Source organism: Phalaenopsis equestris, unplaced genomic scaffold, assembly GCF_001263595.1.
Source record: "Phalaenopsis equestris unplaced genomic scaffold, ASM126359v1 Scaffold000949, whole genome shotgun sequence".
NCBI lineage: Eukaryota > Viridiplantae > Streptophyta > Magnoliopsida > Asparagales > Orchidaceae > Phalaenopsis > Phalaenopsis equestris.
In genome coordinates this window covers 228,579-245,377 of record NW_018165388.1, presented here as the reverse complement: position 1 = coordinate 245,377, position 16,799 = coordinate 228,579, and the positions used below count along the sequence as shown (strand labels likewise).

At 37.6% G+C, this 16,799-nt stretch overlaps 2 protein-coding genes across 2 annotated transcripts in view; both read left to right on the top strand.

Moving 5' to 3' along the window:
• The first annotated feature begins 2,643 nt into the window (after positions 1 to 2,643).
• LOC110032467 (gibberellin 20 oxidase 1-A-like) lies at positions 2,644 to 5,298 on the top strand. Its single transcript, XM_020736111.1, has 3 exons — positions 2,644 to 3,234; positions 3,307 to 3,631; positions 4,819 to 5,298. Exons 1-3 carry the CDS (start codon positions 2,675 to 2,677, stop codon positions 5,086 to 5,088), a joined length of 1,155 nt encoding a protein of 384 aa, XP_020591770.1. The 5' UTR covers positions 2,644 to 2,674; the 3' UTR covers positions 5,089 to 5,298.
• A 2,468-nt stretch (positions 5,299 to 7,766) lies between these two features.
• The window catches only part of LOC110032469, a 22,633-nt gene continuing 13,600 nt past the window's right edge, over positions 7,767 to 16,799 (top strand). Inside the window, exons 1-2 of the mRNA XM_020736112.1 lie at positions 7,767 to 8,272; positions 8,381 to 8,595. Of these exons, the coding sequence (XP_020591771.1) occupies positions 7,940 to 8,272; positions 8,381 to 8,595 (548 nt within the window). The 5' untranslated portion in view covers positions 7,767 to 7,939. The remainder of the gene's footprint in view (positions 8,273 to 8,380; positions 8,596 to 16,799) is intronic.

Genomic DNA, 16,799 nt, shown 5'->3' with positions numbered 1-16,799 from the left:
CCAACTTTCAAGGACTTTGACCTCCCTAAATCTTGGATGTAATCTTCACTTTAGTTGTAAAACTCAACATATTTTAACAAATCAATTGACCAGATTGAAAGTAAATTAAAATTGAAGTGAAAAGATCATCACAACTTCTTTAACATTCTCATGACACAACCAATTCAAATAACAATTTCACAAAATCTCAAGACAATGAGAAAGACAGAGAAAACTACTAATAACTTATGGAGAATATACGACAAAACTTGGAATTTAAATATAAAAGCAAAGTCATAAAAACTTCAATAAGTAAATACAACTTATCTCTAATTCCTCCCCAAGAAAACTCCTCGAAGTTCCTCTGAATCTCTTACTTTCTTTACAGCACACAGAATTCTCCTTCAAAGCGGCAAGGAGGAAGAAATCTCTCACTTTCCTTCTACTCTTATAATCTCTCGAAGAATTCCTCACAATACTAAACACTCTCTACACTGTAATGGGCACCACAAACAACAAAGGCTCCGCAGACACCCCGTGGACACCCCTTTTTCAGCCTCCTAACTTTTTCTTTTAAAGTTCTAGAAGAATTTTCAAGAGTTTCCCAAGAGTCCCTTAAAAAATTGTCCACATTCAATGCATCGGTTGAGAGAACCGACGTGCTCACTGTCGGCGACCTCGATGGCGCCGTCGGGGGCCTTGCAGAATATTTAATTCTGGACTCTCGGGAAAAATCTAACGTCGGCGGCGTCAAGCCCACCGTCGGTGCCCAAAATCAAATTTTCATATTTTGGACATCTTTGCTCTAAATTCGCTCATTTTTGCATCTTTTTTGCTCCAATGACCATAATTCAAAATACCTTTCCTTAAAGTGCAATATCATCAAAATCAGTGTAAAATAGGTATGAAAATCTCAACATATTTTCCTTTGGTCAATAGAGGCTTAAGACGATTATGTTTATCTCAATGAAGCTATGTTGAGAAAGTGCTAGATAGGTTTGAGATGAGCAAAGCAAAGCTTGTGAGCACTCGATTGGAAAATCATTTTAAGCTTTCTTCAGAACAGTGTCCGAAGATAGATAGGGAAATCGAAGACATAGAAAATGTTCCATATGTCAGTGCAGTTGGTTGCTTGATGTATGCAATGGTATATACTCGCTCTGATTTGGCTCATGTTGTTAGTAAAGTCCGCAAATACATGTCTAAACCTGGAAGGCGACATTGCAAAGTAGTCAAGTAAAATTTTAGGTATTTGAAGTGTATTGTAGGACATGAAATTATTTTTGGCAGTCAGTAGAATGATCCTTCAGTTGTGGGGTATGTGGATTCAAACTATGTAGGTGATTTAGATAACAGAAGGTCAACAACTGGGTTTGTGTTTACTCTTGGTGGAGGGCCTATATGTTGGAAATCAACAGTTTAATCTATTGTGACATTATCTACAACTGAAGCTGAGTACATGGTTGTAGTTGAAGCTGCTAAAGAAGCCTTATGGCTTACCGGGCTAGTAAAGGAACTGAGTGTTGAGCAAGGTGGAGTTCAATTGCATTGTGATAGCCAAAGTGTTATTTATTTGGCTTAGAACCAGGTGTACATTGCGAGAACTAAGCATATTGATGTCAGATATCACAAGATCAAAGAATTAATTGTTTCTGGTGAGATTCTGTTACAGAAGGTTCATACTAATAAGAATGTAGCTGATATGTTAACCAAGCCAGTTACTATCAACAAGTTCTTGCATTGCTTGAACTTGTTGAATATTTACAGTTGCTAGAAAAGCATGGTGGGCCAACCCACTTTGTTATTTGAGAAACTTTCAGGTATCTTTCTCTTAAAAGGCTAGATATTCGCCAAAGTACAAATTTGTTAGGTATGACTCATATACCAGATAAGAGGCAGATGTTGGAGCGGAACGGAGCGAGTCAGCGGAGCAGAGCAGAAACATCTATCCAATCGGGGGAGTTTCGTTATGTGGGTTGGAGGTGTGAGGGCAACGCCCCCACGTTACGGTATATGAGTAATTTTGTAATTACATATTATACGTATACGTCAATGCTATATATATATATATATATATATATATATATATATATGATGTATTGTAACCCTAAGAGTATCTTGTATTCTTTTCTGAATTGAAAGAAAACCCACCGTTTTGCTTCCAAGGACGTAGACATCTTTGACAAACCTCGTTAAATCTCTGTGTAACTGTGTTTCTTTCTAGATCTGCGTTTTCTTTGCCCTAAATATATATATATATAATAATAATAATAATAATAATAATAATAATAATAATAATAATAATAATAATAATAAAAGAAAATGGATGAAAAAATTGAAAGGAGGAATAAAAGAAAATGGATGAAAAAATTGAAAGGAGGAATAAAAGAAAATGGATGAAAAAATTGAAAGGAGGAATAAAAGAAAATGGATGAAAAAATTGAAAGGAGGTTAAAGTCTCCCACCCAATCTTCGATCTCACCGATGGACAAAATTCTGGCTATGTCCACCACGTTGCTATCTCTCCAATCCATTTCATATACTCTCTTAATTCATGGGACCCAACTCAACTCCTCATAGCTATCTTCCTCTGTCCTGTTACAATCCTCCATATAAATAATCAACACTGACAAAACCATACAGCTTCTCCTTCCACCTTCCATAACCAAACTTCAAGCTCTAATTCACTTCCACAATGAATTCAAGCCCCACTTCTCTCCTCCTACTCCCTCCAGCTGAACTCCTGAACCCTCATGGCAAAGACTCCAACTTTGCAACCAGCATCATCTTCGACTCCTCTCACCTCCGCAACCAAGCTTCCATTCCTCGCCAATTCATCTGGCCGCAGACTGCCAGGTCGAGCAAGCCAAACGAGCTTCAAGCTCCCGTCATCAACCTGGATGGCTTCTTCCATGGCGACGAAGACTCAACGAAGCTAGCCTCCGACCTCCTCCATTCGGCGTGTACAGAACACGGCTTCTTCCAAGTCACCAACCATGGTGTCAGCTCTGCTCTCATGGACGACACCATGAGCTGCATTGACGAGTACTTCATGCTTCCCCTGCAACACAAACTGAAAGCTCGCAGAAAACCGCAGAGCATGTGGGGTTACGCCGGAGCCCACGCCGACCGATTCACCGCCAAGCTCCCATGGAAGGAAACCCTGTCTTTCGGCTACGATAGCTCTGCCTCAAATTCCTCCATTCTCGTTGACTATTTCACATCCACCCTCGGAAGCTCTTACCAGAAAATGGGGTAATAGCATCGAATCATGGCCTTATTTGTGTTTAAGAAATTCCATTTGATAAAAATTCTTATTTTTCTTAGGATGGTGTACCAGAGATACTGTGAAGCGATGACGAAGCTCTCTGTTTCGATCATGGAGCTGCTGGCAATAAGTTTAGGGGTGGATCGTTCGCACTACAGCAAGTTCTTCGCGGAAAGCAGATCAATAATAAGGTGCAATTACTACCCACCATGCCCGGAGCCAGAGCTCACGTTTGGTACAGGGCCGCATTGTGATCCCACCTCTCTTACGATCCTTCTGCAACAAGAAGGAGTCGAAGGGCTGGAGGTGTTTTCCGGCGGGGAGTGGCGGGTGGTGCGGCCTGTTGCCGGCGCTCTAGTCGTCAACATCGGCGACACATTCATGGTAACATCTTGCTTCACATCTGTTCCTGCAAATGCATACAAATGTATGGGTTCATTAATATGCAATAATGAAGGAATTGATGATGGATAACAGAACATAGAAAGAAGAAAACGAAAGGACAAGTAAACTTAAAAAAGCCTTTTTTTTTCCCTTTTTCTTGTTGCTGTTTGTCAACATTTTCCTGTTGGTCTATGTGGATCTATGTAGTTGTAATGCTACGCACATATGGAGATTGGTGATCTGGGTAGGGGCCACGGCATGCAGGCCAGCGTGCTAAAAAAGGGAGTTTTAGCCGGAATAGTTAACTCTGCATTTGGATCCACTGACGTATTCTGGTTCACCGCCCCCAATTATTCTCCTTGGGTTTTTTATTAAATTGGCCATTTTTTGGATCTTAGAGACTGTTTTGTAGTTAGTATAAGCTTGGTTGCAGAGTTGATCCTCTGGCAACTTTGGCTTTTGCACAAAATAATGATGATTATTTAAAGAAGTATAATGGTGTTTTTTAGCATGAAGGATAAAATATTATATACAGTGAAATATATATAAGTCAACGATGACCTAAAATTCATGTACAAGATTTCTATGTATCAACACTATTGTCCTCACAGCACTCACCGCATGTAATATTTTCTCAACATGAACAAAAGAAAATATTACATTGCATCTTCAATCATGGGAGGTCACATCACACATTTATGTGTTTGAGATGAGACCTCTTATGATTCGATGTCAGACAACTAACTATTATATTATTTTCTCTGAGCTGAATGATTGTTAAAGGATCGGGTATAGTTTTCATCTTTTATGTAGAATATTCTTTCATTTATTAGAAATTAAATTTTTTCTTAGAATTTCTCAAGAGAATCAATTAGTACATCTTGATCTAATATTCATCTCATAATGGATTGTAAGTTTTGACATAGATACCTTTACAATCGTGGGGTAAAGCAACACATTTCATAAAGTGCAACATTGCTAGTATTAACTAATTCGAAGCGACTAGCGAGTACTCATATTTTTCATCTTTTTTAACTATATTTTAAATAATATGTTAATTTCGTAACGATTTATATATTTTTCTTGCCTTAAAGAACAAATAATTAACATACTTAAATATCATGATAATTCTTATTTAGCACGAGCACAATATTTTGCTAACAAATTTATTTATTTATATTTTGCAGGCGCTATCTAATGGTAGGTACAAGAGCTGCTTACACCGGGCAGTGGTAAACAAGATGGTGGAACGAAGGTCGCTTGCCTTCTTCCTGTGTCCAAGAGAAGACAGAGTGGTGAGGCCTCCAATGTGCATTGTGGACGAAGAGAATCCGAGGAAGTATCCCGACTTTACATGGGCTGAGCTCTTCGACTTCACACAAACTCATTATAGAGCTGACATGAAAACCCTACAGAACTTCTCTCACTGGCTTCATTCCTCCCCCAGCCTCTTGTAGCTCTCCACATCTTATTTAGGCTCCGTTTGGGGTAGCTTATCCGCTGTGGCGGCATTTTGAAAAAGTTGTCTTGCCTTTTGGAAACTGCGTCTGAGCAGCTAATCAAAAAAAAAAAATGGTTTTTTACACTAAATGCGAAAAAGCGGATCGCACCCCGTGGTCCGCATTTCCAAATAAGCAACTTATCTGGATAAGCACAAGCTGCCCCAAACGCACCCTTAGTTGCCTGATTTTGGCATTTTCATCATTTGGTAGAATACATTTTACTTATGATCCCATTATTTTGTCACCATTAAAGTGTGATATTCTATCAACATATCACAATTCAAAATGTCATTATTTTATTTGCTCCAAATCCTACCATCATTAATAAAAATTTATGAACATTACCTTCATTTTAAAAAAGAATTGTAGTGATTTAAAACAATAGGATAATAAATAAGAGAAGAGTTTAACTATCTCTAAAAGATAAATAAGATCAAGTCTAAAATATTCTAAAAAACTTCTACAATTTACAAGCAGGGTTTCGCTATTAAATCCACGAACATTCTAAGTAGCCAATTTTGAAAGAAACATAATAACAATCAAAAGAAGGAAAAGAAAAAAAAAGTAATAAATCAAGAATAACAAATCATTTAAATCCATCTTTCTTACTTGTAACAGAAACATTAGAAGTAGAATCAGTATGCAGAGAAACATTTTTAAGGTTATTAGAAAATCTTCATGAGACAGAATCAACAATAATAACGTAAGAATTATTAACTTTCATACCACTCCTTTGTAAAGGATTAACATTAGTAGCATTAGCATTAACATCCAAATTTTCACCATTAATAATATCCCAAGAAGGAATATTATTAGAAGGAATCACTGTCTGAGAAACAGTTATTAATAGCTCCAATAAGTTTCAGTACTGAAACAAAATCAGAAAGATTTAAATTCGGCTATAATACAGAATAAGCGTTTACAATAGACGAGACCTCATTATTAACAATATTATCCGAGGTAAGAGTCATATCAACAGAAAACTCATTTGTACCCAATAAAATAGGTGCATTACCATTAAGATATGGAGGAATAGAAACATTAAAAATATTATTAGAACCATGAGAAGGTCAAACAATATTAACAGATTTACTTCTATTCTTTAAATTACTAGTGGCATTCATCTTGATACAATTCATTCCTCTTAAAGTAGGGATAGCATTAGTAGGTAAGGAAGAAAGTTTAAGACAGTTTGAAGGATGATGAGAGAGAGTAGAACAAGATTGCATGTCACCGATTTCCATTCATAGATCATAGGAATAATAAATTCTTTGTTCTTAAAAACGATAGTAAAAGATTCAGGCAAAGGAGAGTCAATGTTTATTTGAATATTAACTATAGCAAACGATAGTCGAGAACCCTTAGCTGTCAAAGCAGCCCCCACACGAGGATACCAATCTTGCTAGTAATTTTAGAAATACCTCTTTCCAACCAACAAAACAAAGGAATAATTGAGAATTTAAGCCATATTGGAATCTCTTTAATATCCTCACGAATTGACCAAAAATCAATAGTCCATTTTTTAAAAATAATTGATTTATCTCCAATAAACCGTGTGCTACCACAAGAACCATCTCAAAATCTCCAGGGCAAGTAAATTAAAAAAAAAACCCTCAGTTAAAGAAAGAAACTCAATTGAATAATTTAATTTTCAGATTTTACCAATTGACTGAAGGACATTCTACTAGAAGGTCTTCTACTTAATACATAACCAACCAATCAACTCAAGATGCCATTGTTTAGATCTAACACCAACTTCCTCATCACAGAAAACAATCATATCTTCTACACAAGACACATAAGATAGATTAAAACCAGAAGAACTGGATAGATTAGAAGAAACTAATCATTTCCATCTTAAAGGCATCACAAGAGCAGAAGTACATTGTGAAGAAGAAGAATGAAATGGGGGGAAAGAAAACTTATGGATAAAAAGAATGGGCAAAGCCCTTTAACCTAAAAAAAGTTCAGAATAAAAAATAATAGAAATAAAGGTCTAAAAGTTGTCTCAAGAGAAAGAAAAAAAGACGAAGAATCTCTGCGTAATCTCGGAGAAAACCCTTCCCGTCATCCCAACTAACATTAACAGTTAATAATTAAGGACAATTACATACAATACACCCTAAACATACTATTTACAATCAACCACCCTCTTTCACAATTTTTTTGAAATTCTCACTCAAATATCAAAATTCATGATAAAATATCAACTCATATTTTTCATTTTTATCAAATTGTCAATAATTAGATCATGACACGTGTAACTATATTTGTTCGGTGGTTTAAAAAAAATTCGTGAGTGATTAATTTGTAAATTGTTTCGGAAGGTCTCTATGTAATAATGCCTAATAATTATAGAAAATATTACGTTCGGAGTTCAAACGTGAGCTGCGTCTGAACAACAAATGTGATACAACAGATGTCCGAGCTCCCATTCTACCTTGCAGTATCACATCAATTATCAGGATACAATTATGCATCCGGTCTCCAATCAGACGCTCTGGATGTAATATTTTTTCTAATAATTAAGTCCATTTAGTTCATGCCTCCACGTCACATGGGCTTGGTCTGCTTTCCTTCCGAATCCCTTTGCGTTCTTTGAAAATTTCAATGCGAGCTGTGGAATTTGGTTCGGTGGAGATCATCAACCAATGAGAAAAGAAAGCGCGTCGGGCATGGGCCCACAATATATCAATTTTATCCGGCCAAAAACAAAAGCGAAATCCCTCTCTTCCACGTCTAGCCGTCCATCTCGCCGCTGTTTGTCTTGCGCAGAATTCCTTGGGGCGCCGCTCTCTCGCCTAACATGGTCGTCTCAAGCAGCTCCTCTTCCGGCCGTCGCCTTGGCGTCGATCGCTTCTACAATCCGCCTGCTGTGAGGAGACAACTCGAGCTGCAGCGACAACAGCAGCGGCTGCAGAATACAGTCAATTCGATGGCTCCCGTCGTCGATAAGCATGTCTACGAAGTCAGAGAGGAGTCGGATGATTCCTTGAAACCTTCTGTGTCTTCTTCCTCCTCTTCATCGTCGAACTCTCCTTCTCCTCCTCCTCCTCCGAGGGCGACTCCTGCAGTCGCAAACATGGATCGCTTTTTGGAGGCCACGACCCCCGTGGTTCCAGCTCGGTATTTATCCAAGGTATGTATCTAGCATGGATGAAAATTCTCGAAAATGTGAATGAACTCTTTTAATTAACCCTTTCTATTAGTGATTGTTTCGGTAATTGAGAAGATTGGTTTGTTGCAGACGAGCAAGAGGGGTTGGAGGAAATATGAGGGGGTGGAATTGTGTCCCTACTTCAATCTCGGGGATTTATGGGATTCGTTCAAGGAATGGAGTGCTTATGGTGCAGGAGTGCCGTTGGTTTTGAATGGTGGCGACTGTGTTGTACAGTATTATGTTCCTTTTTTGTCCGGCATCCAGCTCTACCTCGACGACTCCAGGACTAAATGGAGATCAAGGTATGATTGGCATGCTCTTGCATTGCACAATCTGCTTCATTCCTTTGCTGGCCATATTTTTCAAATGTTGGACAGTCTATTGCTAGAAGTGCATCTGGTTGCACTGCATGCCGATTGATCCATGCTACTTTACTCCTTTGAAATTTGGGAGATGTTTAGTTCTATGTCAAGTAAAGTATCAGGCAGTTCATAAAGGATTAATTCACAACAAAATGTTTTAGCATGAACTGGATGATTTATTGGATTAGCGAGACTTGATTTTTTTTGCCATCGGTTGTTCTTGTCTCATGTTTTGCACGGGCAGAATTTTGGTGCTAGGCTAGTCTTTTTATTTATTTGTGCTCTGAAAAGAATGATATCTTGATGGTTCTTGGTATTGATATCGGAATTTTACTAACACTCTAGAGAATACAAATATTACTATTGAATTGAAAATTTAAAATTACACCAATCAAGAGAGAAATCCAAAATTGCAACAAAATAACAATACAACACTAGAACTATGGTTGGATCTAGAGTGTACATGGTCCCAAGTGGGTTGTTTAACAACAGACGAAGGGATTCAACAAAGTGGTAGCAAGTTTGAAAGTGGCGAGGGTGAAGGGATTCAATGCCAGAGAAAGTGTGGGGAGGGTAGAAAGGGATACACATCACCTCAGAAATGAGATACATCCGAAACACCACTTAGATCCCTTAGATACAACCTTAAAAGGGGAAAAGAGGAGCCGACTGCTCTACAAACTCAAATAAAAAATGAAACCCTAAACACCAAATAAACACTTAAATAGAACTACTACTATTAAGAGTGTGCCCCACTCTCATGAGCAAAAACCCTAGGTTTAGAGAGAGACGACCAACTCTTCCTCAACCTGAACCGAACTGGTCCAGGGTCTTGCCTAAGTCCCGCGTTAGTTTGTCGGGGTGAATGGAGTATCGATCTTATCTGTCGAAACTTCTAAATCATGATATGACATCAGGCCGGTCATGTTGTAGGTGGCAGTGCTGTCGTAACCTTTCGGGATTGGAGCTCCTTCGATTGCGTCTCTAGAACCATCGGAATCTCACTGTCGGATACAATGTCCCACAAAATACCTGAGAAGGTTTTTTGAATTATGAGTATCCATCTTTATCTGTTCAACTATCTGTGGGCACAACGCTGGACTGAATTTGAATTTCGTGCCATTGCTGTCTGTAGAGTCCTCTAAAGTAGCTCAAGGATGACTCATTCTCATCTGAACTGAAGATAGATTGAACCTCCCATAACGATAACAACCCTAGAGGTAAGCTGTCAGTAGGATATCCTAAAACTCTCTTGCGGTAAAGCCCTAGTGGTAAGCTGTCAGTTAGGATATCTTGAAACTCTCTTTGTAGTAGTTGCCCTGTATCTGATATTCGATCTTCTATCTTAGTACCCTCTAGCATCACTAAAATTGATCTCATTAGCTTCTCTCTCATGGAAAGAGCATCTATAACCTCAGACTCTGTTGAAGGTAGAAGAACTATATGCTTTTCATCCGTGATGAATTAGTAAGTGTTCTTGAGCTCATCATACTGAGTCTTGTGATCAAATTGTCACGGCCTACCCAATAGAATGTGACAGACGTTCATGGTTACAGCATCGCATTGTACTTGGTCATGCAATCAATCCTTAATAAAAACTCTGCAAGACGTCTTATATCAATGCTAACCTTGTTCCCCCTATTCAAATAAGTTAGGAAATATGACTGAGAATATTTCTAGTAGTGAGACTCAACTTATCCACCATCTGTGTAGACACCACAATTATAAGGCTACTCACCTTTCACTTTACAGTGTAACTAGTATAAAAGATGTTGTGGCAAAGCTACTACGGCTTTTTCGTAGCCTCAATTTGAAGGACTCTTCAACCACAAACATCTTGCTCTCATCAACTTGAAGTTGATACTTCTGCACATCCTCACTATTTTCTATGTCTACAATATTACTTTCCTACTTTATTTACTGCTCCTTGCTCAGTGAAAGAGACAACTTTGGTAGTAGAGCAACTGGAGGCGATGTATCAAAACCCAAGACCTCTGAAACACTTCCTTGTGGGCTCTATACTGTGTTTACTGCTCCTTCAGGCTTCTTCCTACTTTGATAACTTTATCATTTTTTTGGAGCGTTTTCACATCTTTCTTAGATGTACCCCTACTGGCTCTTATTGTGGGTGAATGTCCGAGTTACGATAAGGTCCTGATCTGTTTCTATTGTTTCTCCTCCTTCGTGGTGAAGGTTTGAACATCACTAGATGATCAGTAAAGTTGCAACTGAACGACATGGCTGATGACTAACTTCATGCATCCCGAATACGTTGATTTGGTATTTTTCTCTGGCTTCTTTAACTCCTCACATTTTAGCATTAACTACTCAAACTCCACTGTGAATTTCTCTAGGTAGTGTGGGGTAGACATTTCCTCTGCATCTCCTTCTTCTTCTCCCAAATAGTGATTTTATTTTTACATTCTCTGTCTTATTCTCTTCAGATCATCTTACCGCAAAGAGGCATTTTTCTTCAGCGGCAACAAACTTCACCCTCCGACTCTTACTCTTCTCAAACTTCGATAAGTCGACCTTTATCCCCATGACTTCATGTCCTACAAAGGTTCTTCAATCCTTCAACCTCCTCTAATATTGAGACCCAAAGCGAGGTGACATATCCTCCTCTTCACTGGAATCATTCCTATAAGGGATTTAGATTTTTTTTGAATTCCATTATCATGATCAATAGTGATGTCTCTATGGGTCCTTTCCTTAATTTCAAATAGTCTTCGTTGAAGTCTGTAGATTTTCATTGCATATCCTCCATGTAAGATCCCAATCGGCTTCCAACATTTGTCTCCTTGATGACATGGTGTTAGGGTTCAAGTTTGGGAGGTGAGAGAGGGTATATGAGGATGATTTAGATTGCCAAAAATAATAAAAAAAAGAATCAGGGTTAGGTCAGGATTTGACTATGGTTTGATTAGTTTATGTCACAATAGGATGAAACTATGGTGTGCTAGCTCTGATACCAAATGATACCGGAATTTAACAAACATCAAAGGGAAAATAAATATTATTGCAAAATTTAAGGTCCAAAATTTCAACAAATAATAGGGAAATATAAAACTCCACAAAACAACACAACATTAGAATTAGGGTTATATCTAGGGTGTTGGTGGCGTCAAGGGGGCTGTTTAACAACAGACGAAGGGATTGAACAAGGTGGCAACAAGCTGGAAAGTGACTAGGCTGAAAAGAATTGATGCAACCGAGAGTGGGGAATGGTTAAAAGGAGATACACACCACCTCAGAAACGAGATACAACGGAGCACACTTGGACCCCCAACATGCTAAAAAGCAGTTAGGGTGAATGAATTGATGCAACAGAGAGTGGGGAATGGTTAAAAGGGGATATACACCACCTCATAAATGAGATATAACTAGAGCACACTTGGACCCCTGAGACACAACCTTAGAAAGGGAAAAGAGGAACCGACAACTCTACAAACTCAAATTAATAAAAACAAAGCCCTAAAAATCAAAGACACACTTAAATAGACCTACTATTATTAGGAATGGACCCTACTCTTAATTGGGCGGCAACCCTGAACCTAGAGAGGGCATGCCGACCCTCCCTGAAAATTGACGGTTCCGCCTAGCCCCTATGCCAGGTATAGTATGAGTTCCCTTGTTGTTGGTGGGAGTTGTAAGTGTACATTTTAAGACTGCAAAAAGGAAACAATAGGGATTTGCAGAGCACCCTGTTGTCCATGCATAACAGCTATGAGAGTATCTTTTAGACACCATATTTGATAAATAAACTGTCGTTTTTGTGATATGATATTCATTCAAAAGATTCTTCATTCTTTCCAATTATAATTTTATCAATGCCATTTCTTTTAAAAGTGGGAGTGATACAGTTTGATAGCTTATTTGTTCGCTAAGTTTATTTATTCGGTTTAATTTTTGTTAAAGTGGAGCGGGATCTAATCTAATTTTCTAGCATTTTGAATCTAAAATCGTGATTAGTAGGGAGACAATTATGTTTTTTTTTTGTAATACCTAAGATGTCATACTATTCCCAGTGAATTTGATCTGCATCTTTGATGACTTTTGTTAAGGATCATGGGTTTCTATTCTTGTTCTTTACTAGGTTATATGTGATAGGACTAATCAAGTGATAGGTGGTTACATGCTGCATCTATATGTGCATATAAAGTTTAAACTATGTCAAATGATTTTTTGTACGGTAATGAATGATTTGGATCCCTTATTACTAAGATGAATATGCACTTTCATTTACCAATTTAAAAACCCAATCAGAGCAAAATCATTTAAATTTTTTGTGGTGATTCAATCATTTTATCTTCCATTGTGGCAAGAGAAAATACCGCTTGCTATATTTTTTTTATTTTTTTTTGCAGGTGGTTTTGCACATAACCAAGTAGTAATTATTGTTTATTCTTTGAAATTTGTTTTTGTAATGTTGAAGTAGTGTAATAGATTTGCTTAAGGTTTTATTTTCTAAGATTGAAATTTTAGAAGATTCTGCCTCTTTCTAGTCCTTTCTCTCCTTTCTCTCCCTTCTTTTTTTAGATTTAAGCCATGTTTGTTAGTATGGTCTTAGTGTCATATTTGAATTTAACGTCTAAAAAAGTGCAATGAACATGAGTAATGCTAAGGATAAAGTTAAATCGTGAAACACTTTGATGAAAGAGATTTTTCATGTAAAAAAAGTAGAGTAATTGTTGGGTCGCTCAATTAAGTAGAAGAGTGCTTGAAGATCATACATAATTTAGGAGATCCTTGAACTACTCCTCGTGTTTAGTTTCATTATGAGCAAGGATCTAATAACTCTAATTCGTCTACATTAACCTAGACTCAGAGCCTTTTCATCTACTTCAATTATAGATGAGATCTTCTCTCACAAGAAAGTTTCCCTGAAAGTCCTCTCTTTTTTCGATTTTGAAGCATCGACCTCAAATTACCAATGCATTTTTTGTGAAAATAACAAAAATGCAATTGTCTCCCAAGTCCTTGAACTGCTCCTCATGTTGAGTTTCATTAAGAGCAAGGATATAATGACTGTAATGCGTCTACATTAACCTAGACTTAGAGCCATTTCATCTACTTCAATTATAGATGATATCTTCATGCAGAAGAAAGTTTCCCTAAAAGACCACTTTTTTTTTCGAGTTTGAAGCATCTACCTCAACTTACCAATGCATTTTCTGTGAAAATCACCAAAGTGCAAATGCCTCCCTCGCCCAAAATCCCCCATCTTCATTTTTAATTCATGAAAATTGATTCAGTTCTCTCAAATGCTTGCTATTTATTATTTTCTTTACAGTGGCATCATTATCATGGTTTTGTTAATTCCAAAGGGAGTTTCTCCTCATATTCTGAATTTAGGTGAAGATTCTTGACATAATTTACTAGTGTCGATAAATCATTGAAGAATCCATATACTCTTTTGGCTAATGAGACAAGCCTGATGTATCACTTTAGAGCCTTTTTAGTACAGTTTGAATGCTACAAAATTGCAAGCCCAATATTTGGAACCACAAAATAGGAGAGGTCACCCTCAAGAATATGTAACTTTCACTCTTTTTATTTCATTTGCAGGGTTCACAGATGTAATTTATGATAAATAGTACATCTTTTGATATGAACATCTTTGTGAGCTAATCATTATGTAGGGGATCCAATAAAGTCTGACATCTTCCTTAAAGATCTTATTAAAAAGAGAGAACATTGTAATGCCTTATTTAAGTTCATGTTATGAATGTACATATTATGTTTTCTGAACAATTTTTCCTATTTGCTATTAGAGCGAAACCTAGCCGCAGGTAGGTTGCATGAACAGAGTAACTGGATCGAGTGACGGTAGGAAGACGAGAAAGCTCTAGCGGCCTACTCGAATCTGAAACACTCAGAAGGGGTTATTTCGTGGTCGTGGCTCCTAGCTTCATCTGAAAGCATTAACACAACTTCTTGTTACGAATTCTTGCAATCGCTCGAACATTTCTGCGGGCCTCCTGCGCTGCGAAGAAGGTCCTTCGCTGCGATCCCATAGGAATAGGATCGTAAATTGCATAAATTTTGAGTTGTGACTTCTAGGCGGTAACAAGGTAGTGATATGCGCTGCAATCCTATAAAGATCGTGAATCGCGACTTTTTGGCGATAACAAGATTTTGATTTGCGATGCAATCACGTAGTAACAAGATCGCTACTTTTAGAGAACGCGAATCGCGACTTCCAGTGCGGTGACGAGCCGATAATAGATTGTGACTTCCAATGCAGCTTGCAGAGAGCCGCGATTTGATCACAGCTTACAGACGTGAAGGATACTGGTAGATGAAAATTGTGCGAGAGTCAATGGATTGGAGCTTCCATGAAAGTTAGAGCCTGAAGTTTTGAAGGCTTTGGTCGGGCTCATATAGGTACTTAATGTCTCGATGTGAGCCATCACCTCAGCACGTACTTCGACGTGGGTGAAGTTAGATCTCCTACCTGTGGATTTGAAACTTGATGGACTAGCCATGCATCTTAGTTGGTCGCATCTGATTGAGGCTGCTCTAGTAGGGAAGTGATTAGAGGGATATTTGATGGGAGTCAAGGCCGAGCCAGAAGGTGACAATGCTGAGGGGGATGAGTGGAGGACCAAACACACCTTACTTTATGCCTGACTTCTCAACTCGATGGTTCAACTCGATGGTTCCTTCCATCGATTGCCTCATCAGTGAATGACATTTGAAAGGTGAATGACATCTGGGCAAAGCTAAAGAGGGCCTGTGCTAGGTTGAGAACCATACAAGGTTGTTTCAGGTTCAATGTGAGATAGAAATAGTGGTAGAGGGTGATAGATCGATTCAGGAATACGCTATAGAACTAGAGCGACTGTGGTCATATCTTGATCACGTCTTACCGATGTTGAGCTGTGATGATCCAGAGTGTAAGAAATGGGAGATCTTTACACAGATGAGGACTATGCAGTTTTTGGTCCATCTGAACTTGACTTTTGATCAAAGGAGATTATTCTTCCTAGCTAAGGCTACTATCCCTTTACTGGATGAGACCATTGCTGCGATGATACAGGAGGAGGGTCACATGAAGCTACACACGTTGATCTAAGTGGACTTTCGGGTATGCGATCAGCTTTAACTGCCTCAAGCTCAGGTATGATAGGTTTTTAGGGGGAGATTTGCAAGTATGTGATTTGAACATTATTAGAATTTGTTAAACTCGTCAACTACAGACTTTAAAAGTTGGAGGACCAGCTAGTCGAGTGAGACTTACAACCTCACCCTATCGATAAAGTGGCTCGATGTATTAATTTTCAAAATATGAAGTGCAAGTTTCACCTTAACCTACGCAACATTCCTAAGTCGTTAAAGCATTTAGAATTTTACTTGGAGCCCATGTGGGTGTATTTGTTGATTTACATGCATTTTGATGTAGTACATTTTCTAAAATATTTGTACATTTTAATTCAATGTATCGAAGTTAGAAAAGGTCTTAAGGTGTCAATGCAAACTTTGATATTGTTAAATTTTACTGATTGTATTAATACTTTGAATGCATGCATATAACTTGAAAGCATGCACCTTGAAAGACTTGCATAAATTTTGGGGATTTATATTCAAATCAAACATCATCTTTAAGTCATATAAAGTCATAAAATCATTTAAATATCTTGAAAGTTTATGTGAATGTCTTGACTTTTCTTATGCTACTCAAAAATCTTAAATTTGATCATTTTATCACCTTTTGTTTGCATGCAAATATGTTGCAAATCTAGTGGTGAAATTTATCTTTTAGTTCACAATTTATTCTCTCTCTTCTCCCATTTCTTTATCATTTTAAAGTTCAATTAATTCAGTTTTTTAAAGATTATTTCCAAGTCTTAAAGTCCATATTTTTAAATTATTTGCAAGTCTAAATCACCAAATAATTTCAGCATTCTTTCTGTGTCATCTTTATTTAGAGGGTTGCATCAATGATGCTTATCTGCTCAACTGTCTATAAGATGCGCTGGTTAGTATTGTTAGACACTTTGGTCGTAGAGAATTTTCTAATCTATCTGTCCATAAGACACGAGTAAATTTACGATTATCTTGCACAAAAAATAATGTGAGCTCAAATTTTTATACGCATCTCTCATTCCTTTTATTACTGTGATTCTTCTAATAATATATAT